The 18,978-nt window shown below is 37.1% G+C and overlaps 1 protein-coding gene across 1 annotated transcript; it reads left to right on the forward strand.

Annotated features, from left to right (window-relative positions):
- Positions 1-376: 376 nt before the first annotated feature.
- Smp_148150 (putative cohesin subunit rad21) lies at positions 377-17,046 on the forward strand (the record flags this gene model as incomplete). The annotated part of the gene is made up of 8 exons (XM_018788911.1): positions 377-753; positions 795-1,177; positions 4,129-4,627; positions 7,675-8,050; positions 9,591-9,795; positions 10,354-10,496; positions 14,754-15,053; positions 16,918-17,046. The coding sequence occupies 8 exons, from the start codon at positions 377-379 to the stop codon at positions 17,044-17,046; spliced, it is 2,412 nt and encodes an 803-aa protein (XP_018654406.1).
- Between the last annotated feature and the right edge of the window lie 1,932 nt (positions 17,047-18,978).

Consider the following 18,978-nt stretch of genomic DNA (forward strand, 5'->3'; position numbering starts at 1 on the left):
GTTCTATATCTTTCATTCATTTTCAACTTTTTCAGTTGATTTTTTGCTATTATGCAGACTTTTATTCTTACTGTTTGGTTTTTCTTGCGTAAGGCTAATCTAAGCGGGACGATTTGAATTGATGTCAATTTATCCCAAAACCTAGGTTATCAGTATCCGTATTTCTGCCCATTAAGTCGTGCTTGTGACCCTTTTTTGGTCAAAGTTTATACATTTTCCGTAATGCTTAGTTTGTGAAGTGTATAGTTATTGAGTGGTATTATTTTTTATTATCCAACTCACATTTCTTAGTTCTGCAATTTTGAAATAATCTACATTTTGATAGATAAAACTTGGTTTATCATTATGTTTTAATTTTCTTATTTTCAGCCTAACAATGTTCTATGCACATTTTGTACTGAGCAAAAAGGGTCCTTTGGCCCGTATATGGCTAGCTGCTCATTGGGATAAAAAACTTACCAGGGCGCATGTTTTCGAAACAAATATCAGTTCTAGCGTCGAGGCAATTTTAGAGCCAAAGTTAAAAATGGCATTAAGAACGTCTGGACATTTATTATTAGGTGTAGTGAGAATCTACTCTCGTAAGGCTAAATACCTACTGGCTGACTGCAATGAGGCGTTCGTTAAAATTAAGATGGCATTTCGTCCAGGCGTTGTCGACCTTCCAGATGAAGCTAATCGTGAAGCTGCTATCGCAGCTATCACTTTACCAGAGAATATTCATGATTTCGAAGCAACTATAGCCGATCTCAAGTAAGTGATATTTAGCATAATAATCTTACATCCATTTACAGTGAGATAAATATGAACACTATAGCAATAAATCAAAGTCGTCCGGAAGATATAACTATGCGTGAAGATTTTGGTGAAATTAATCTAGGACGACAAGATGATGATTTTGGAGATTCAGCATTCGATGAAGTATCAAGTCGTGAAATTATTCGTGAAGGCGATAAAACATTTGGTGACAGTATTTATCGTGGGAGTGATCATTTGTCAATGCATCATGATGCTGATTTCACGTTAAACCCTGATCAAGATTTGGATGCCACTTTAATCGATGTTAAACGGGGTGGTAGATTATCTGATGCAGAAAAACCAATTAAGTCTATTGATTCAATCACACATCATGATGATATTGGGATGGTTGATAATGAATTTGATGATGACTTTTTGGGTAAGTTCTGTTTGTTTTTTTTATTTTTAAAAATCTGTGTGATATTATCCTGAAGATGGTGTGTGAATTATGTATGTGGTCAGGGGACTTCTCTCACTGGGGAAAAATACGTATTTGTGTATAGTCCTTCGTTTATTCTGTACTTTGGCCGTCTCATTTAGTTTTAATTTAACTAAGAGTCCAAGGTTGTGATGTATTTTATTTATAGATGAATCTGAAATAAGCCCTGTTTAGTGGGATTTGTTTTAAACACAAGTTAATTGTACATTCTTGGACACTCGAAAAAGAGATATTTGTTGAGTCAGTCAGTCAGCTACAACGTAGGACCAGGCACATATATGCGCCGGTCAAAGTTGTCATACCTCGTTAGCACAACAAGATGAACACCGAATTCATAGTAGTTAATTTAGTGGTGGTAGTATATAAAAGATAGGTTGCATATAAGGATATATTGCAGGAAGAAAGACAGATATGAAGCAATTTTGATCTCAAGGTTTAAGGGAAAATAAAGAGTGTATACACCTGCGCCATTGTGATCGATTCTGAGCCATGTCACCTAGAGTCTCCAACCATTGGTTACGATAGTCATGGGGACCCCAACCAAGTAGTCTGCATCTACCAACATGGCTCAAACTAGAAGTTAGTGACTTCATGCTCTGATTCCATGTTTTGGTTTGGCCGCCCCTAACTTTCTTCCAACCATCCCCAACACTAGTCAGCATAGTGCGTCGTGGTAATCGGTGTTCAGGCATACATTACTTTAAAATGGAATTAAACAGTATGAAACGTATTTGTTGAGTAGCTGGTCTCTGTTTACAAGTAGTATGAGTCAGGCCAGATAATGTGGATGTTCACTACTATTAATGCGTAGTCCGAAAGTTTAAAAATGGGCCAGCAATAAAGCGATGTGCCTTAACTTGTAAGAGTATTCTTGTAATGCTGTTATGTATGCATACCACTATGGGATTTTCTACTTTGTTTTCAAACTACATAATAACTGCTGATTTAAGTCTGCTCTACTCAATGATGTCTTTTTATTACTTCTACATCCCATTTCACTTTAAATCAGTTCTTCAATTCTTAAATTGGTTTCCCTATGAATTTAGTATTTAAGGATTCTACATCTCAAACACTTGGAAAACTATGAACTCTTACGAGGCTCGGGAAGAAGTGAAAAGTGGTTATGCATCTTAAATACATCTATCCAAACCAAGTACATATTGATGTATCTTGTTCTGTATCACACATCAGATGTGAGTCAGTCAGTCAGTCACAACGTAGAACTTCGTATATACGTACATCAGTTCGAGTTGCCATACCACATTAGCACAGAGATGCAGTTGTCGATTCAAATCCTATAGTGGTAGAAGTAGTAAGAGTTTAAGCATTATGTAAAAGATTAGGGTTTGAAGATGTTATTCAAGGAGTATAATCCAGTGAAATAAATTTGGTAAGAAAAAAAAGATAGGGACATGAGGAATTCAGAAGATTAGAATTTGGTAGAACACAAAGAGTGGATGCACCTGAGCCATTGTAAACGATTTTGAGCCATGTCATTCAAGGTCTCTAACCATCGATTGCTATCATCTCGCGAATCCCAACCAGGTAGTCTACACCTACCAACATGACTCAGTCCACTTGTCAGTGATTTCATGGATTTGTGCCACGTTTTGGTCTGACCGCCACTAGCTTTCTTCCAGCTTACTCCTACACCATGAAACATTGCACGTCGGGACAGTCGGTGGTTGGGCATAGGTAACACATGTCCCAGTGATCTCAACTGATGAAGTTTCACTACTTCATCAATCGGTTTGCCATCCTTGCCTAGTACCCGTTTCCTAAAAACTGCATTACTTACCCGATGGTCCCAGGATATACGAGCAATGCTTCGAAGACACCTATGATCGAACACTAGTAGCCTACGAATATCCTCTACTCTTATCGGCCATGTTTCACTGCCATAAAGTAGAACGGAACGAACTGCTGCACAGTAAACCCGTCCTTTTGTTGCTAGACGGATATCTCGCCTACGCCATAAATGACGCAAGTTGGCGAAAGCTAGATCAGCCTTCTGTATCCGTGTTGAGATTTCGTCACACACCAGACCACAAGGGCTGATGAGACTCCCAAGATCATCATCAGATGTGAAGGCTGTTAATAACTACTCGGATGCTTAAACCGATGAGCTATAGTGTTGGGTTTAAATCCACCTGCTACTTGTTGATTAAAAGCCGATTTTGATCACCAAGCCGTTGGTCTATTATAGGATTCATTCTTACTACCAATGGTATTTATGTAGAGGCTAATTTTTCTCACTTAATTACTTGTCTGCTGGATCATGGCAACTAGCTGTCAGTTGGCTTCTGAAAAGTATTTTTCGCAAATTGCATTACCATGACAATTTTATGTAGCCCGGAGCATCATTGTTAAATTTGAATGATAACAGTCCTAAATATTGAACATCAGACTATTATTGGACCAATTTAGTGGTTAGGTTTGTGTCTGGGATCCTTTTATTATTTAATTTCATCAAATTTTATCAAACCTAAAAGTATGGAAAATAAGTTTTTATAGTAGAGTAACGCTTAAACAGTGAACTTAGAGGATTTCACCGCCTTAGGAATAACAAACCCAGATGTAAATTCTTTCTCGTGTACTGGGTATATTCAACACTAAGCCATTTTTTTCTCGTTTTATCTCAGTACTGTTAAACTTGAATAAGAGAGTGAATGAGAGTTGAAGAACATATGTCGTCAGCTTTCTACTGATTGTTAGTGTATGATGAAAAGGAGCTCACTGAATTTGTAATTAAGACTGTTTTAATACTAAACATAAAATTTGACTTGTCTTCATAACATCAGGTCATATAAAATTCATTCATTAATTAAAACTATCACGGCTGCATTTCATATTTTATTTACTGAACAACATTATTTTTTCTCAATGATCAGCTGAACCGGATGATGATGACGAGAATTTTGGTGGTCGAATTGTTCATTCGTTATTCACTGATGGCATATTTGAAGATCCATCAGCTCAGAAACAATTAGAAAATTTAACATCTGAAATCGAATCTCATATGGTCACAGGTCGTTTTGATCTACATCATGATGACATTACTGCCACTCCAATTCCAACATCGAGTAATGAAGACTTAATACCGAATGCCGCTGCTGTCAGTAAACCATTAGACGCTTTTTCTACAGTATCAACATCAGTAAATGAGCTGATGACAACAGCAACCGCAACAACTGTAGGGATGACGATAACTTCTGAGACACCCGGATTTGTTGCTCCAACTAGTCTATCAACTGACACAACAACATCCAGAGTTGGACTAGGGGTTACTGCAATGACAGAGAGTACAACTTTAATTGGCAATGAATCTGAAGCGTTTGCCTTACCACCTATTGAGGCAACATATACAACAGTAGGCGTTGAACCAAAACGGTAAACTATTTTCTCTTTTTTCTGTCCCAAATTACATAAATATTCTTGTAGTTTAATTACTTCCCTGTCAGTGGCTCTGTACGCGTGATGATGTGAGAGAATTTCGAGAGGGAGAGCAGACTCTCCCCACCCTCGTCCGTACCCGGGCATTTAGGGGCCTGTTCACTGTTTTCTCACGGCGAGGGCGTTGTTTACAAAACTAAGAGAACGAAAAGCGAATGTCCGGAGCTCTAATTGGGTTGGTGGATATGGAGGATCCACCTAGGGGAGTTGGGAAACGCTGATTACAAACAGATGGTACCCGTGGACTCCAGGATCCTGAGGGGAAAATGGCGCATGAACTTTCGTTGGTCACTGGCTACCATGGAACGGCATCTCTTAACGTTGCTCCACTGCCTTATGGATTAGACCTCTAGGTCAAAGGCCCGGGGATTGACCTCCTAAGAAAACTACCTGCTTTAGTTTGGTCACCCGGTCAATATTCCAGCCGTCGCAGAAGTCGAATGATGTATATATATTCGGTGCCTCTTTGTACTAATGTTTATGTATTTAAATAAATAAATAGTGTAATTATTATTACATGAGTCTTATTTCAATTGATTTAGAAAGACATTAGCAAAATAGTAGTAATCAAAATCTTTTATGATTATTCGCTCACCACTTGGTTAAAACAAACTCTCTCTTCGCATCAGCTAGTCAGTCAAAATCAGCATAGGCTTCGATACATATGTGCGTTAGTTCAAGTTTCCATACTACATTAATACGTTGAGATGAAGTGAAGTCGAAATAATATGGAAGCAATAATGATGAAAAAGATTGTATATTAAGAATGTCGTTCTAAAGGACAATGAAATGATATGTATTATAGAGTATGGGAACCTTACCGATATACATAGTCTTGCATAGGATCAAATGAACTAAACCATCATATCAACCTATTTAGCAGATAGCGTTATTTTAATCCTTGATAATTGGTCTATACTTCCACTTAATTAGCTTTCATATATGTATGGTTATACAAACGAGTATGCATGGCTTTATGCTTGTATCTGCCTACATATTAATTTCACTGTAGTGTCGGTTGATATGTTAAGCCCATATACCTTATTTTAGCATCTGGACAACTCAGTTTACCTACCCATCATGAGTCACGTTTTGATCTTGTTAATTATTCACTTATTAACCCTGGCTATATCTATATGAGCGTATATGTATGTACATTTTTTATCTTATCATATGTCTGTAACTTATTTTTATCTGACTATAAATATTGATTAAAGCGAGTTGGCTTACCCGCCATCTCCAATGCGTGTTGTTTCTGCTTCTCTCTCTTCTATTCGCTTCATCCCTCTGATTTCCTGTCCAGATCAATGAGTGTTCAAAGTATGTGTATTCTAAATCCAGTCTCGTATTTGACTTATTTAACTCCGTTATTCATCAACGCAGATTAAGTCATGTATTACATCACATACGAGGATAGAGAGGACGTATATTTTGACAACAATCATTCATACGACCAAATTGGGAATCAGACCATGGCCCAACAGAAAATGGTGAGCCGCATTTGGAATACGCACCATTTCTCTACTAAACCACTTACTCAAGCATTAATTGCTTAAACGGTCTTATATACATATTTATTGGACAATGGATCATCGATTTATATATTTATCTACATGGTATATATGGATTCATTTATTCCTGTCTCTCACGCTCTACTCGCTAGTCGTATTATGAGTTGTTTTTTCGAGATAAATTGTTTTAGTTGCATCATTTTGCCTGCTGAAGGTTATCCATCGATTATCCTGTCGATTTTAATACAAGGTATGAGAATAAACACACCGATATCCGCCGCAGCGTGAAGGGATATTGGAACTCATGTTCTAGAGTAAGGTAAAGTACGTATGTATCCGTACCATTTCGACCGATTCTGAGCCAGGTTACACAGCGTCTCCAACCACTGATAGGGGTTACCGTGCTGACCCTAACCGAGTAGTCTGAACTTACCATCTGGTTTTTTAGATGTCATATTATTTACTTCTTACTGTTGAGTAAATTCTTTCCATCAAGCTGTATTGCAGTTACTAAATTAAGTGACTTAGGATCGCTCGTCTACCTTTGTTTTAATGTTAGATCGTTAGAGACAATAGGAAACCTCAGACCTACTTTTCATGCTAGATGGCACTCGTCAACAAGTTGTCTGCAATTTCTCAAGATATCAGTTAATCTTAACCTTGTATGTAATAATAGATTACGTATAAAAATGCCTAGAAGTCTTATGTATATCAGTAAGTGAAAGTTTAAACCACAGATTTTTTTAACGAATTGCACACTAGATCTAGAAGTTTTTTGTATTACTATTTACTGATAAATTGTTTGTTGTATTTGTTCGTTGACTGTTCACCGAGTACAGTTTAACCTTATTTAATCCATCAGTTATGGCACTCAGTGAGTGCCAGCCCCCAAATGCCCTGGTACGGCCGAGAGTGGGGAGAGTCCACTCTCTCTCTCTCTCTCGAAATGCTCTCACATGGCCACGCGTATATAGCCTCTGCCAGGGAAGTCCTACTCACTTCATCCTCGTGGCGGGGATGTTGTTTATGAAATTGAGAGGACGAAAAGAGGATGTTCGGCGCTTTAACTGGGTTGGTGGACACGGAAAGTCCACCTAGGGGAGTTGGAAAACCCTGATTCCAAACCAATAGTGTACATGGGCTCCAGTATCCTGAGGGAACAAATGGCGTATGATTCAATCGTTGGTCGCTGGCTACCATGGGTTTGCATCTCCTCACGATGTTCCACTGCCTTGTGGATCAGACCTTTAGGTCAAAAGCTCTGGGTGTGGTCCCCTAAGATAACCACCTGTTTGGGTTTGGGCACCTGGGCAGTATCACAGCCTTCACACGAATCAAATGAGATTTATGTGGCTCATATATATCTGGTGCCCCATTGTACCAATATTTATGTGTTTAAATAAAATCAATCAAGATTATTTATTTGCTTGTTTGATATTCACTGTTTTCTACATATTACCCATTTTATAATAGAGCAACAAAACGTAGACGTCGACTTATCGTTGATGAACAAAAGTCAATTCCAAGTGAAGTTATGAAATCTCAAATGGAGAATACCGCGGATATTACAACTCAATTAGATTTGGCACCACCGACTAAAAAATTAATGCATTGGAAAGAGACAGGTAGTGTAGATAAATTATTTGTTCTACCTGGTCGTGCTATTCCATCACGTGTACTGCAACGATTATTTATGCGTAATTTATATACTCAGGCTGTTCCAGATGATGTTACTGGTACAGGGGAATCTTTTCAAACATCTAATTTACTATCTAATCTATCGTTTAGTTCAACTACCCAACAACAGCAACCGCTTCCTGATCAATCGAATATGCTAACCAATTCAGAGGTAACAATTATTCTTTCAATAATTGTTCGCTTTAAATGTACATGTTCATGTGTCACTGACATTAAAATATCTGCAAATAATATATATGTGCATGTGTGTGTAATTTCGTTCTAGTGTGCTAACCTTCTTTTAGACAAGGTGTTTGTATTCAGTGCTTTAATTACTACTGATATTGTCATGACGTTTATAGTTTTTTCATCAAGCAACCGTAGCTTTGATTAATTTGTACTGGTTGTTTGAATCTTCTAAGTGATGTTAAGCACTGCAACTGATCAGTATCTTTTTGGATTATATGCGTCCTGTGCGGATTGCCTTGACATTGCCATTATGTCACAAGCATTATTAGCAGAGATAGATAGTGATTAGCAATGGAATCCAGAACTCCATTTTCGTCCTATTTGGGACTCTTCAGTTGGGCATACCTACATCCCAGAGTTGGTGGTCACCCTGGGACTTGTACCCAGTACCATTCGCTTCAACATCAACTCTTGGGTGCAGGTACAACCAGCTGATGATTCCCAAGTAGAACGAAACTCAAGTCCTGGATCTTAGTACTCGCCACCATGGATCTCAGTTTTTAGTCGTAGCTTTAAATTGTACATTTTCAGTCTTATCGTGTTGGTGATATCGACGAAACGAAAGTGGAATACTAAAGTTACTTGTGTATTGCGCATACGAACCAGAGATCTCTATCATCGTAAAAGCAGTGTTTTTGTCCAGGTAAATTAATATAATGACATAAATAGTGGATGAATCGTACTGATGAACAACACACTAAGTTATAAAAAAGTATTATTTTCCTCCCTCCCCAGTTGTTCACATCTCAGTGGGTTTCAGGAATGTTCAGAGCCATAAACGCCTCAAATTATCTACTGTTGTTCTTTTTTAATTAAATCTTTGTTATGAACTACAATAGAGACTTCTGTAACTTTTTAATCCATTTTCCTCATCGACCTTTCCTGTTATGTGATTGGGTACTGGCGCTTCTAGTTTGTGGTTTTTATTACATGCTCCAAGATTTTGATTGTTACTACAGTTATTGACTGTTGGTCCGAACCATGTTGGTAGGTAAAGGACTGCCTGTTTGAGGTCCACAATATAATTGTATTCAGTGACTGAAAACAGAAGTTAGGTGACGACTGGAAACCGATCTTGTTGACACAGATGCATTCACTCTTGGGTTAGCCTTTTTATATCTTGGGTTTCAGTACTTCATACTGTTTGTTTTCTTAATCATATTGCTTCTTTTCAGTTGTTCTTCCTTAAGTCTTTTTCACAATTATTGTAACTTCCTTATGGATGTTGTTAATTTCCTCTTTCATTATGCTTATATGATGTAACAATTTGAGAAGCAATATGTATTTGTATTAGGTGCCACATTGATTATAACTGACCTCCCTTCGTCTAATCTACAAAGTTACGTCTTTTTTAGAAATACTTTGTTTATTACTATAAGACTTGTTGTGCATCCCTACCAACCTTCCTTGGGCATTGTTCTTGCTTATCATTCTCTTTATTTGTTGTTTATCTTTTATAACAGGCTTTACAACCAAACACTTCATTTGATCAAAGTATTCAACAACAACAACAACAGTCTACTGATGTATCCATTTCTGAATTTGGTGAAACAATGAAAGATTCAATGCAATTACCTCAAAAATTGGGTCCTATCTCAGAAATCCCAGAAGACGAATCAGGTCCATTTGCTACTTCACATGGTGAACAGTCCAGGCCAACCCCTGCAAGTAAGTTCGTTGTTATGTGTGTGGGTATATATAAACATAGGATGGTGGTTCAGAGGTTATTAAGACACCTAACTTTTACTCACTAAGCCAAAAGTTTGAACCCCGTTCCACTTCGGTTTGATCAATTTAGTATTGTCACTACTCTTCACACTCGGAATGTAGCTCGAAACCAAAGATGCCAACCAGTATCTAGTTAATGGATTAGTGGAAGAGCATATTAGTGCGTGTTTATGCCAATTTGCAAAAATTACATGTGTGATTTGTCTTTCAAGAATAGATGTTTATTCTCTTCTCTCGTGATGTTGCGACTCAGAAATCTCACGAGACAAAACATTTGTCGTGGTGAGTCATCTTGCAATTAAAACTACTCATGTCTATTCATAACATAAAGTTTATATGAAAAGATTTTAGAACGTTTCCGTAATGAGCACTGCCGTTGATTAAAACGGTGAAAGCTTATACTCTGAATATACTATGCACATATGTATAGAATATGTATTGTTGTTTTTTACATATATCATCATCACCCCCTCCCTTCTCTCTCTATCTTTTGTTTAGCATCTCATGGTGCCGATAATAATCAAGATGATCTTGATGATGAACCGCCTATGCATGATGATTTAGCATTTATGGTAGAACCGGAAACACCTTATCTTGCACCTCCAAGTATTTTATCAGAAGCTCCACCAAGTGTAATGCAAGTAAGTTGTAGGTTTTGAGAAACTCTAAGGCATTGTATACACTTATTGTATGCGAAATATTAAAGTATTAATCATTATACAGTGATACAATTATCAAAAGATAACCTGGGAGTAGTTTCTAGAGATTTGTCCATTTTTAAATAGGATTTGTCATGATCACCGAGTAAGTAATGCAGTTGTTAGGAAACGGGTACTAGGCAAGGATGGCAAACCGATTGATGAAGTAGTGAAACTTCATCAGTTGAGATGGCTGGGACACGTATTACATATGCCCGACCACTAACTGCACCGACGTGCAATGTTTCATGGTGTAGGAGTAAGCTGGAAGAAAGCTAGTGGCGGTCAGACCAAAACGTGGCACAAATCCATGAAATCACTGACAAGTGGACTGAGTCATGTTGGTAGGTGTAGACTACCTGGTTGGGATTCGCGAGATGATTTCAATCGATGGTTAGAGACCTTGAATGGTATGGCTCAAAATCGTTTACAATGGCTCAGGTGCATCCACTCTTTGTGTTCTCCGAAATTCTAATCTTCTGAATTCTTCATGTCTCTATTTTTTTTCTCTTTCCAAATTTATTTCACTGGATTATACTCCTTGAATAACATCTTCAAACCCTAATCTTTCCGATTACTGCTTATACTCTTACTACTTCTACCAATATGGGATTTGAATCGACAACGGCATCTCTGTGCTAATGTGGTATGGCAACTCGAACTGATGTACGTATATACGAAGTTCTACGTTGTGACTGACTAACTGACATCATTATCGCTATATATCACCAATCGGTAAATATAAACTATTTTATTCCCATTTAATAGTCATTTACTCTGTGCGTAAGATCCAAAGATTTTAGGTTCGATATCGTTATTGAGTTGTATATCTATATATGCATACTCTCTTTTACTCTTCATGAACTCGTACTGTAGTGAACAGAATACGACTGGGGACAGTCGAATGTATTTAAGCACAAATTACAGACTATTTCACTAAATTCTGATAACCATACAATGAACAGTTAATGTGCAAGATAACAATCAATTGTCTCAATCTTCACTGTTCCTTCTGCAAATATCAGTCCGTCTTCTCTGATTTCATTGTTCATGCATTTTCGTATCGATTGCACTTCATTTCTGTTCGTTCCTTATCGATCTTCTGCCAAAATACATTCTATGTCTGACCAACACCATATACTACTTATATATGGATATAAGTAGACCACGCCACAGTACAATTTCAATTAAGCTAACAATAAAAAATTAATTATTGATTAAGAAACGGTATCTTTTTAAAGGTATACAAGTAGAAAATTTCTAAAACCCCCTACAAAGTGAATATATTTTCAAATTTAATGAAATGAAAGTAATATAGATTAACAAAATCATATCCATCTATCAATATGGTATATGACAAGAAAAGATTTATACTTGTTTTTAAGCTTTTAAAATACACACACACACCCTTCAAACTAGAAACATATTTATAAGCAAAGATAGATCGTGGCTAGCATTGGAATCCAGGATGCATGTTTCGTCCAATAAGAGACTGATCAATTGCAGTCTTAAATAACAGTGGTAAGATACAAGTAAACAACATCAGGTGAATTTAAAACTTCACCCCCACTGCACAAGCAGGTGGCTATCAGGACTCAGTGGCCGAGTGGATAATGCGATAGCGTGTGAAGCAGATGGTAATGGGTTTGAGTCCCAGAGTGAATATCAACTCTCAGATGCAGGTACATTCAGCTTGCGAGTCACAAGTAAGATGAAACGCGCATCAAACTGGATTCAACTGGTAGCCACTGTCCATCTTTGCCAATAAAGCTTGTGAATTAAGTTAATATCGAGGGAGTCCGCACAGAATGCACGTATGCCGATAATAGACTGGCTAATTGCAGTCCTAAATAACAATGGTAAGATACAAGTAAACAATACTAAACGAATTTAGAAACACATTTATTTCATTCCGAAGTATAAATACACATAATTTTCTACACAAATCTCTTAATAAGTCTAATTTAAATTTTTCAATTATATACATATCACTTACACCTAGCACATAACTTTATGTGTTTGGTTTTCAGTTACACTTTGATTTTATCTATGTGTTTGTGTGTGTGTAATAATGATTCCATCACTACTAATACTGTGGTGTGTGTTAGATCTAAGTAGTATGTATCAGGAATAGGTGGTGAAATGCTTACCAGAAGATTGAAATAGAGAGAACAGGAAAGAAAATGTAGAACGATCGGAATAATAATGAAGTATGTGAAGGATAACTGGTGGGAAATGTGCAAATTATGTATTTAATGTATAATTTTCATATTTTATAAAGACACTATGTGATTTGTCATAAAACAATAAATTGGTTTAATGTACCGAAGTTTTCGTTCACTACACTACTACTGCCACTACTCGTCTACCGACATAGAGGTGGATGTAGGTATGTTTCGAAACCGTGATATAGTGGTTGAAAACTGAACTGAACTTATTTAAACTAAAGTCCTATATTCAATTTTTCTGACTCACAACTGGATCTCAGAGTTAAATCACATGTTGTCAATCCTTACCTTCTACTACTGTCGTATATTTCTCTTTGTTTTTCTTCATTCCACATTTGTACATGCATCATAATTACTCTGACAATATTTTACCTATTATATATTATATTTTAATAGTTAAATTCCAGTTGATCTAAGCTAGACCTCCATTGAAAACCTGGAAGCACTAGTATGGGACTCCTCAGCCAGTGCTCACCAATGATCCTGCTCGTGGGATTCGAACCCAGTACCTTCGGTCTCACGCGAACACTTAATCTTTATACCACTGAATCGGTATCCAACGGCGTTAACATCTGACTTCAATCGATCCATGATCTTGTGTATCTCAGCCCTCACACAAATCAAGTGAGATTTGTGTGGCGCATATATATCTGGTGCCCGTTTTTACCAATATTTACGTGTTTAAATAAATAAATAAATTCATCCATTGTCTAATGGAGATACAGTCTCCAAAAACTCCCATTTTGATAATAATCATAATGTGCTCACTAGTGACTAGCTTCAACATTGATTTCCTGTAGTTCTAGTGAGAAGCCGCGACCAATTGAGTCCGATCTGTGTTGGGTAGATACTAGTACCTACATCAGACAATGGATGAATGGTTGTACAAAATCATGGATCAATTGAAATTAGACATCATTACCACCGTTGGATACCATCTTACTGGTCTAGAGGTTTTGCGCTTGTGCGCGAAACCCAAAGTCTTGGGTTCAAGTTCCACGCGCAGGATCGTGGGTGCGCACTGCTGAGGAGTACCATACTAAGACGAGACGGTCGTTTAGTGCTTCCAGGTTTTCAATGGTGGTCTAGCTTAGACCGACTTATGAATTCAACTACCAAAATTACCACAGTCTCTACAAACCGCCATTCCGGTCTTATTATTATTATCTTAATCTGACATATAAACTTTTATTTTATATACTTTATTTACATGATATATTTTACTACATTATTATATTAAACTTAAAACTATTCAATGAAAGCTCTTGCTTCTCTTTCGAATTTGTAGTTGACACATTTTGGATGTATTTAAACTGCAATCGATGTCCAAAGTTCATTATTTTAGCATCCAATATTGTCTACTTCACTTTATCTTGACCATTATAATACAATAATTATGGACTGATATCTATTAAGTCCTTAATGATAAGCCTCTGCCAGGAAAGTCCTACTCACTGCCTTCTCGTTACGGGGGTGTTGTTTACGAAATTGAGAGGACGAAAAGCGAATGTCCGGCGCTTTAACCGGGTTGGTGGATACGGAAAGTTCACCTAGGGGAGTTGCAAAACCCTGATTCCAAACCAATGGTGCACATGGGCTGGCTCCAATATCTTGAGGGAACAAATGGCGTATGAATCAATCGTTGGTCACCGGCTACCATGGGACTGCATCTCCTCACGATGCTCAGATCTTTAGGTCGAAGGCTCCGGGTGTGGTCCCCTAAGTAAACCACCTGTTTCAGTTTGGGCACGTGGTCAGTATCACAGCCCTCACACAAATCGAATGAGATTTGTGTGGTGCATAATGTATCTGGTGCTTCCTTGTACCAATATTTATGTGTTTAAATAAATAAATAATAAATAATGATAAGGTTATGTTGCAAAGCAGTTTTTCATTCAAATATTCTTTGTTCTTGAATACTCATTGGTTATGTCTAGAGTATTTTTTTTGCTCCTCTGAAATTTCACTTCAGGTTGATATGTTGGCATTAGAACGTGAATTAGCAGCAGCTGATAATGAAGTTGATAATGAATTAGAAAATGTATTTAAAAATGATGGTAGAACATGTGATGGTTTATTATCTGGCAGTGGTTTTCCTGGATCTGAAGCTCCTCTTTCAGTTGATGGTTTACCATTGGAAACAGCTGAGGAACGTCGTTTAGAGAAACGTTCTAAAGTGTTATTACGTATGTTACGTGTACATCAACAACAATATGGTTGGAATGAACCGTTAACATTACAAGGTTTATGTCATGGTAATACAAAGAAGCAAGTAAGTCAATCTGTTATTTATTTATTTCTAAATATGTTTTCTGTGCATATATAATGGTATATTTAAAGGAAATTCGTGTTTCACCTGTAGAAGGTACACAAAATGCTGGTGGCTCAAACTCCATCTTATAAAGTTTCATTTAGGCAACCGAATAGTGTATTACTACTGTGTTACTCAAAATATGGAGCACACTTTTCATGCAGATTGACTAAGTTGTAGAGAAATTTCTACTGTTTTTAAATGGGTGTTCAATGAGGAATACATTTACGATATATGTCTTGTGAATAACAAGGAATTCTCCACCTCTCTGACGATGACCAGAATCAATAGTCAATAACTTTATGAACACTGGGGTATACAATATCTTCCTCTATGATTGACTGGTTTATTTCTGAATATTTATAGCTCAGAAGAAAGAAAAATTTCGAGATTCTACATTGCTAAATGTGTTGGTCTGTCTAATTGTTCCAAAAAATAGTAGCTCATTGATAACGTCCCAGACCGTAAAATATCTATTTTTTTCCAAGATTGTGGATATACCGTAATTGCTCTCACTTTTATTTTATTTATTTAAACACATGAATATTGGTAATAGGAAGCACCAGATACATATGAGCCACACAAATCTAATTTGATTTGTGTGAGGGCTGTGATACTGCCCGGTAGCTCAAACTGAAGCAGGTGGTTTTCTTTGGGGCCCACACCCGGAGCCTTCGACCTAAAGGTCTGATCCACAAGGTAATAGAGCATCGTAAGGAGATGCAGTTCCATGGTAGCCGGTGACCAACGATTGATTCATACGCCATTTGTTCCCTCAAGATACTGGAGCCAGCCCATGTGCACCATTGGTTTGGAATCAGGGTTTTGCAACTCCCCTAGGTGAACTTTCTGTATCCACCAACCCGGTTAAAGCGCCGGACATTCGCTTTCCGTCCTCTCAATTTCGTAAGCAACACCCCCGTAACGAGAAGGCAGTGAGTAGGACTTCCCTGGTAGAGGCTGTATACGCGTGGCAATATGAAAGGATTTCGAGAGGGAGAGCGGACTCTCCCCACTCTCGGCCATACCAGGGCATTTGGGGGCAATTGCTCTCACTAACTGGCATGAAATTTGGGTCTGAAAGGTTTATCTACCTACTTTCATCAACCTCCTAGTGTCAAAAAAAAATAGTTCAAATGATGTTGAGACACTAGCTGCCACATTTTAATTTGATCGACCCTGAAGCATTAGATAAATATGATGCTTCTAACTACTAAGTGATCAGTCAATATTTTTTCGTACTTATTTACATTACTTTTCACACTAACAATAAGTATTCTGTGTATGACTTCATTTTTATTTCGAATAAGAACAGGAATTATGGTTTTGTTGTATATCATCGATACTAGTGATCAGTGTAACGTAACTAAATCGATGGTTGTATACTAAGATATGAGATATTAAAGTCAATAATCTTAGCCTAGGATACAGTGTAGTTGAAGTCCCTAAAATTCAATTGTTATTAGTTGAGGGTATTAGTCAGTTTATTTCACAGTAGTTAGTATTTCCCAACTCTATGTGCATTCAAACGAGATTAGTTCAAAAGTTCTAGCCATTCTTCTGTTAAAAGAGTATGGTATTGCTTATTCCACTAGTTTAACTCAAAATTCAGGTGATAAACAGTTTATATTTAGGCAATAAGGTGCATCATCATTGCCTAACTTGTTTTTTGTTCAAACGTATTCATCTACAATCTGTCAACATCTAGTTTAGTTTCTACAACTTGAAATTATTGTTTATTGATATATATATATATATATCACTGTTTTTGACTTATCACTCATTTTGTCTTATTTTTTTCGCTTGTACAAACATCAAATTCAAGGCTGCTTCAAAATTCTATACAATTCTACTATTACGTAAACAAGGAGCTGTGGAATTAGCACAAGAAGTTGCCTACTCAGATATTTATATATCCCGTGGACCAAACTTTTTCCGTTTAGTGGAAACATAAGTTGTTTTCATTGACTCTTTTTTAAGACGTTCTCTTGCTTCTCTGTTTTTCGCTGTTGTTTTATACATACATACATACACACACACACACTGCCTTACTCCACTCAGACGATCAAAGCTTCACATTATCCCTTCATATTGTGTTTTTATTGACTATATACATGTATCTTTGTGAATCTATGTATATGTATTACTCTCTCTCTCTGTCTGTCATTACTTATATCATTGCTTATTTTTAAAATGCATTTCATAAAAGAGAATAACTTTTCTGTTTATTTTTCAATTTATCATTACTATAATCAATCCGTGTATAAATATTTGATTTTTTTTTCAATTATTAATATTATATACATGTATGTAATTTACTTGTTAAGATGATGGTGTAAATGTAACATTCTATTTTTTCGTATTACAAATATATATACCTTTAAAAAAGCTAAAAACTTCAGAAGTATCTTCATTAGTCTTCTTGGAACTGTCAAATGTAACTGGAAATTTTAGTTAAGTTAAATTTCACCGTTTGATAAGTAACTTCTAAACTAGAAACGTTATTCAACTCAAAAGACAGTTTTAACACTTACTCCCGGCTATTTTATTTAAACACATAAATATTGGTACAAAGGGACACCAGATATATATGCGCCACACAAATCATTTGATTTGTGTGAGGGATGTGATACTGCCCAGGTGCCCAAACCGAAGCAGGTGGTTTTCTTAGGGGGCCTTACCCGGAGCCTTTGACCGAGAGATCTGATCCACAGGGCAGTGGAGCATCGTGAGAAGATGCAGTCCCATGCTAACCGATGGCCAACGGTTGATTCACTCGCCATTTGTTCTCTCAGGATACTGGATCCCATGTGCACCATTGGTTTGGAATCAGGTGTATTTTCTGTGTCCATCAACCCGGCTAAAGCTCCTGCCGAACATTCGCTTTTCGTCCTCTCAATTTCGTAAACAACAGTAATTCCACGAGAATGAAGTGAGTAGGACTTCCCTGGCAGAGGCTATATACGCGTGACCATGTGAGAGCATTTGGAAAGGGAGAGAGGACTCTTCGCACTCTCGGCCGTACTAGGGCATTTGGTTACGACTATAGTAAATTGTGGTTCAAAGGGGTTTGTATATTTCTATATTAGTCAGACCAGACAACCAAAAACTTCTTGTTTTTCATCAGTTTATGTAACTGGTACGTATATGGAATGTGTTAAATGCAGACCACGTTTCATTGTATTCCATTCTAACCGGTTGCATCTTTCTGACCAGATGTTACAGTCAAATATGTATTTCATCCTTCAAGACCTTTTCCTAGTCATTTGATTAAGTCACGTTGATTCGCTGTTGATTTTGTTCTGGAAAACACTTAGTCGTTAATAAGTCACAGCGGTTTCAGCTTAAGCAGAGTTTAAGTCTTACATCTAGTAATGTGACTTTCTCGTCCTAATTCGGTCACAAAATCTACGTCCAAGCAATCGGGACCCTAATGAGTCAATAAATCAGGTGTTAGGTTTGTATATTCTTTTTATTTGAAGAATGTCCTGAATCCAATCGTTCTAGATTCCCCCAGGATTCGTATGTTTCCCAGACTAATCCCTAGTGTAGTCGCATATACTTTACAAGGTGGTGCAAATATCGTACCAGATGCCTTGGGGAAAGATGGGGCCCTTAGGGTGTGAGAAGTGTGTCGAACTGTGTGCTTTATGGCTTAGTGTATCGATCAAGTTGTATCTTTTACCGCAGCAACTATGTGTCAGCAGAATTTATTCAAGGAAATTAAAATCATTTCTCAAACTATAGACCCTGCTGTCGAAATGTAAATATTCCAGACACTCAGATGCCAAGATCATTCATGATGTTAAATTACTTAAAATATGTAATTGGAAGAGGTGATATAATCGATTGACAGCGATGATTTGGTTTATATTGAGCAATGTTT

This window comes from Schistosoma mansoni, chromosome W, assembly GCF_000237925.1.
Source record: "Schistosoma mansoni strain Puerto Rico chromosome W, complete genome".
Classification (NCBI taxonomy): domain Eukaryota; kingdom Metazoa; phylum Platyhelminthes; class Trematoda; order Strigeidida; family Schistosomatidae; genus Schistosoma; species Schistosoma mansoni.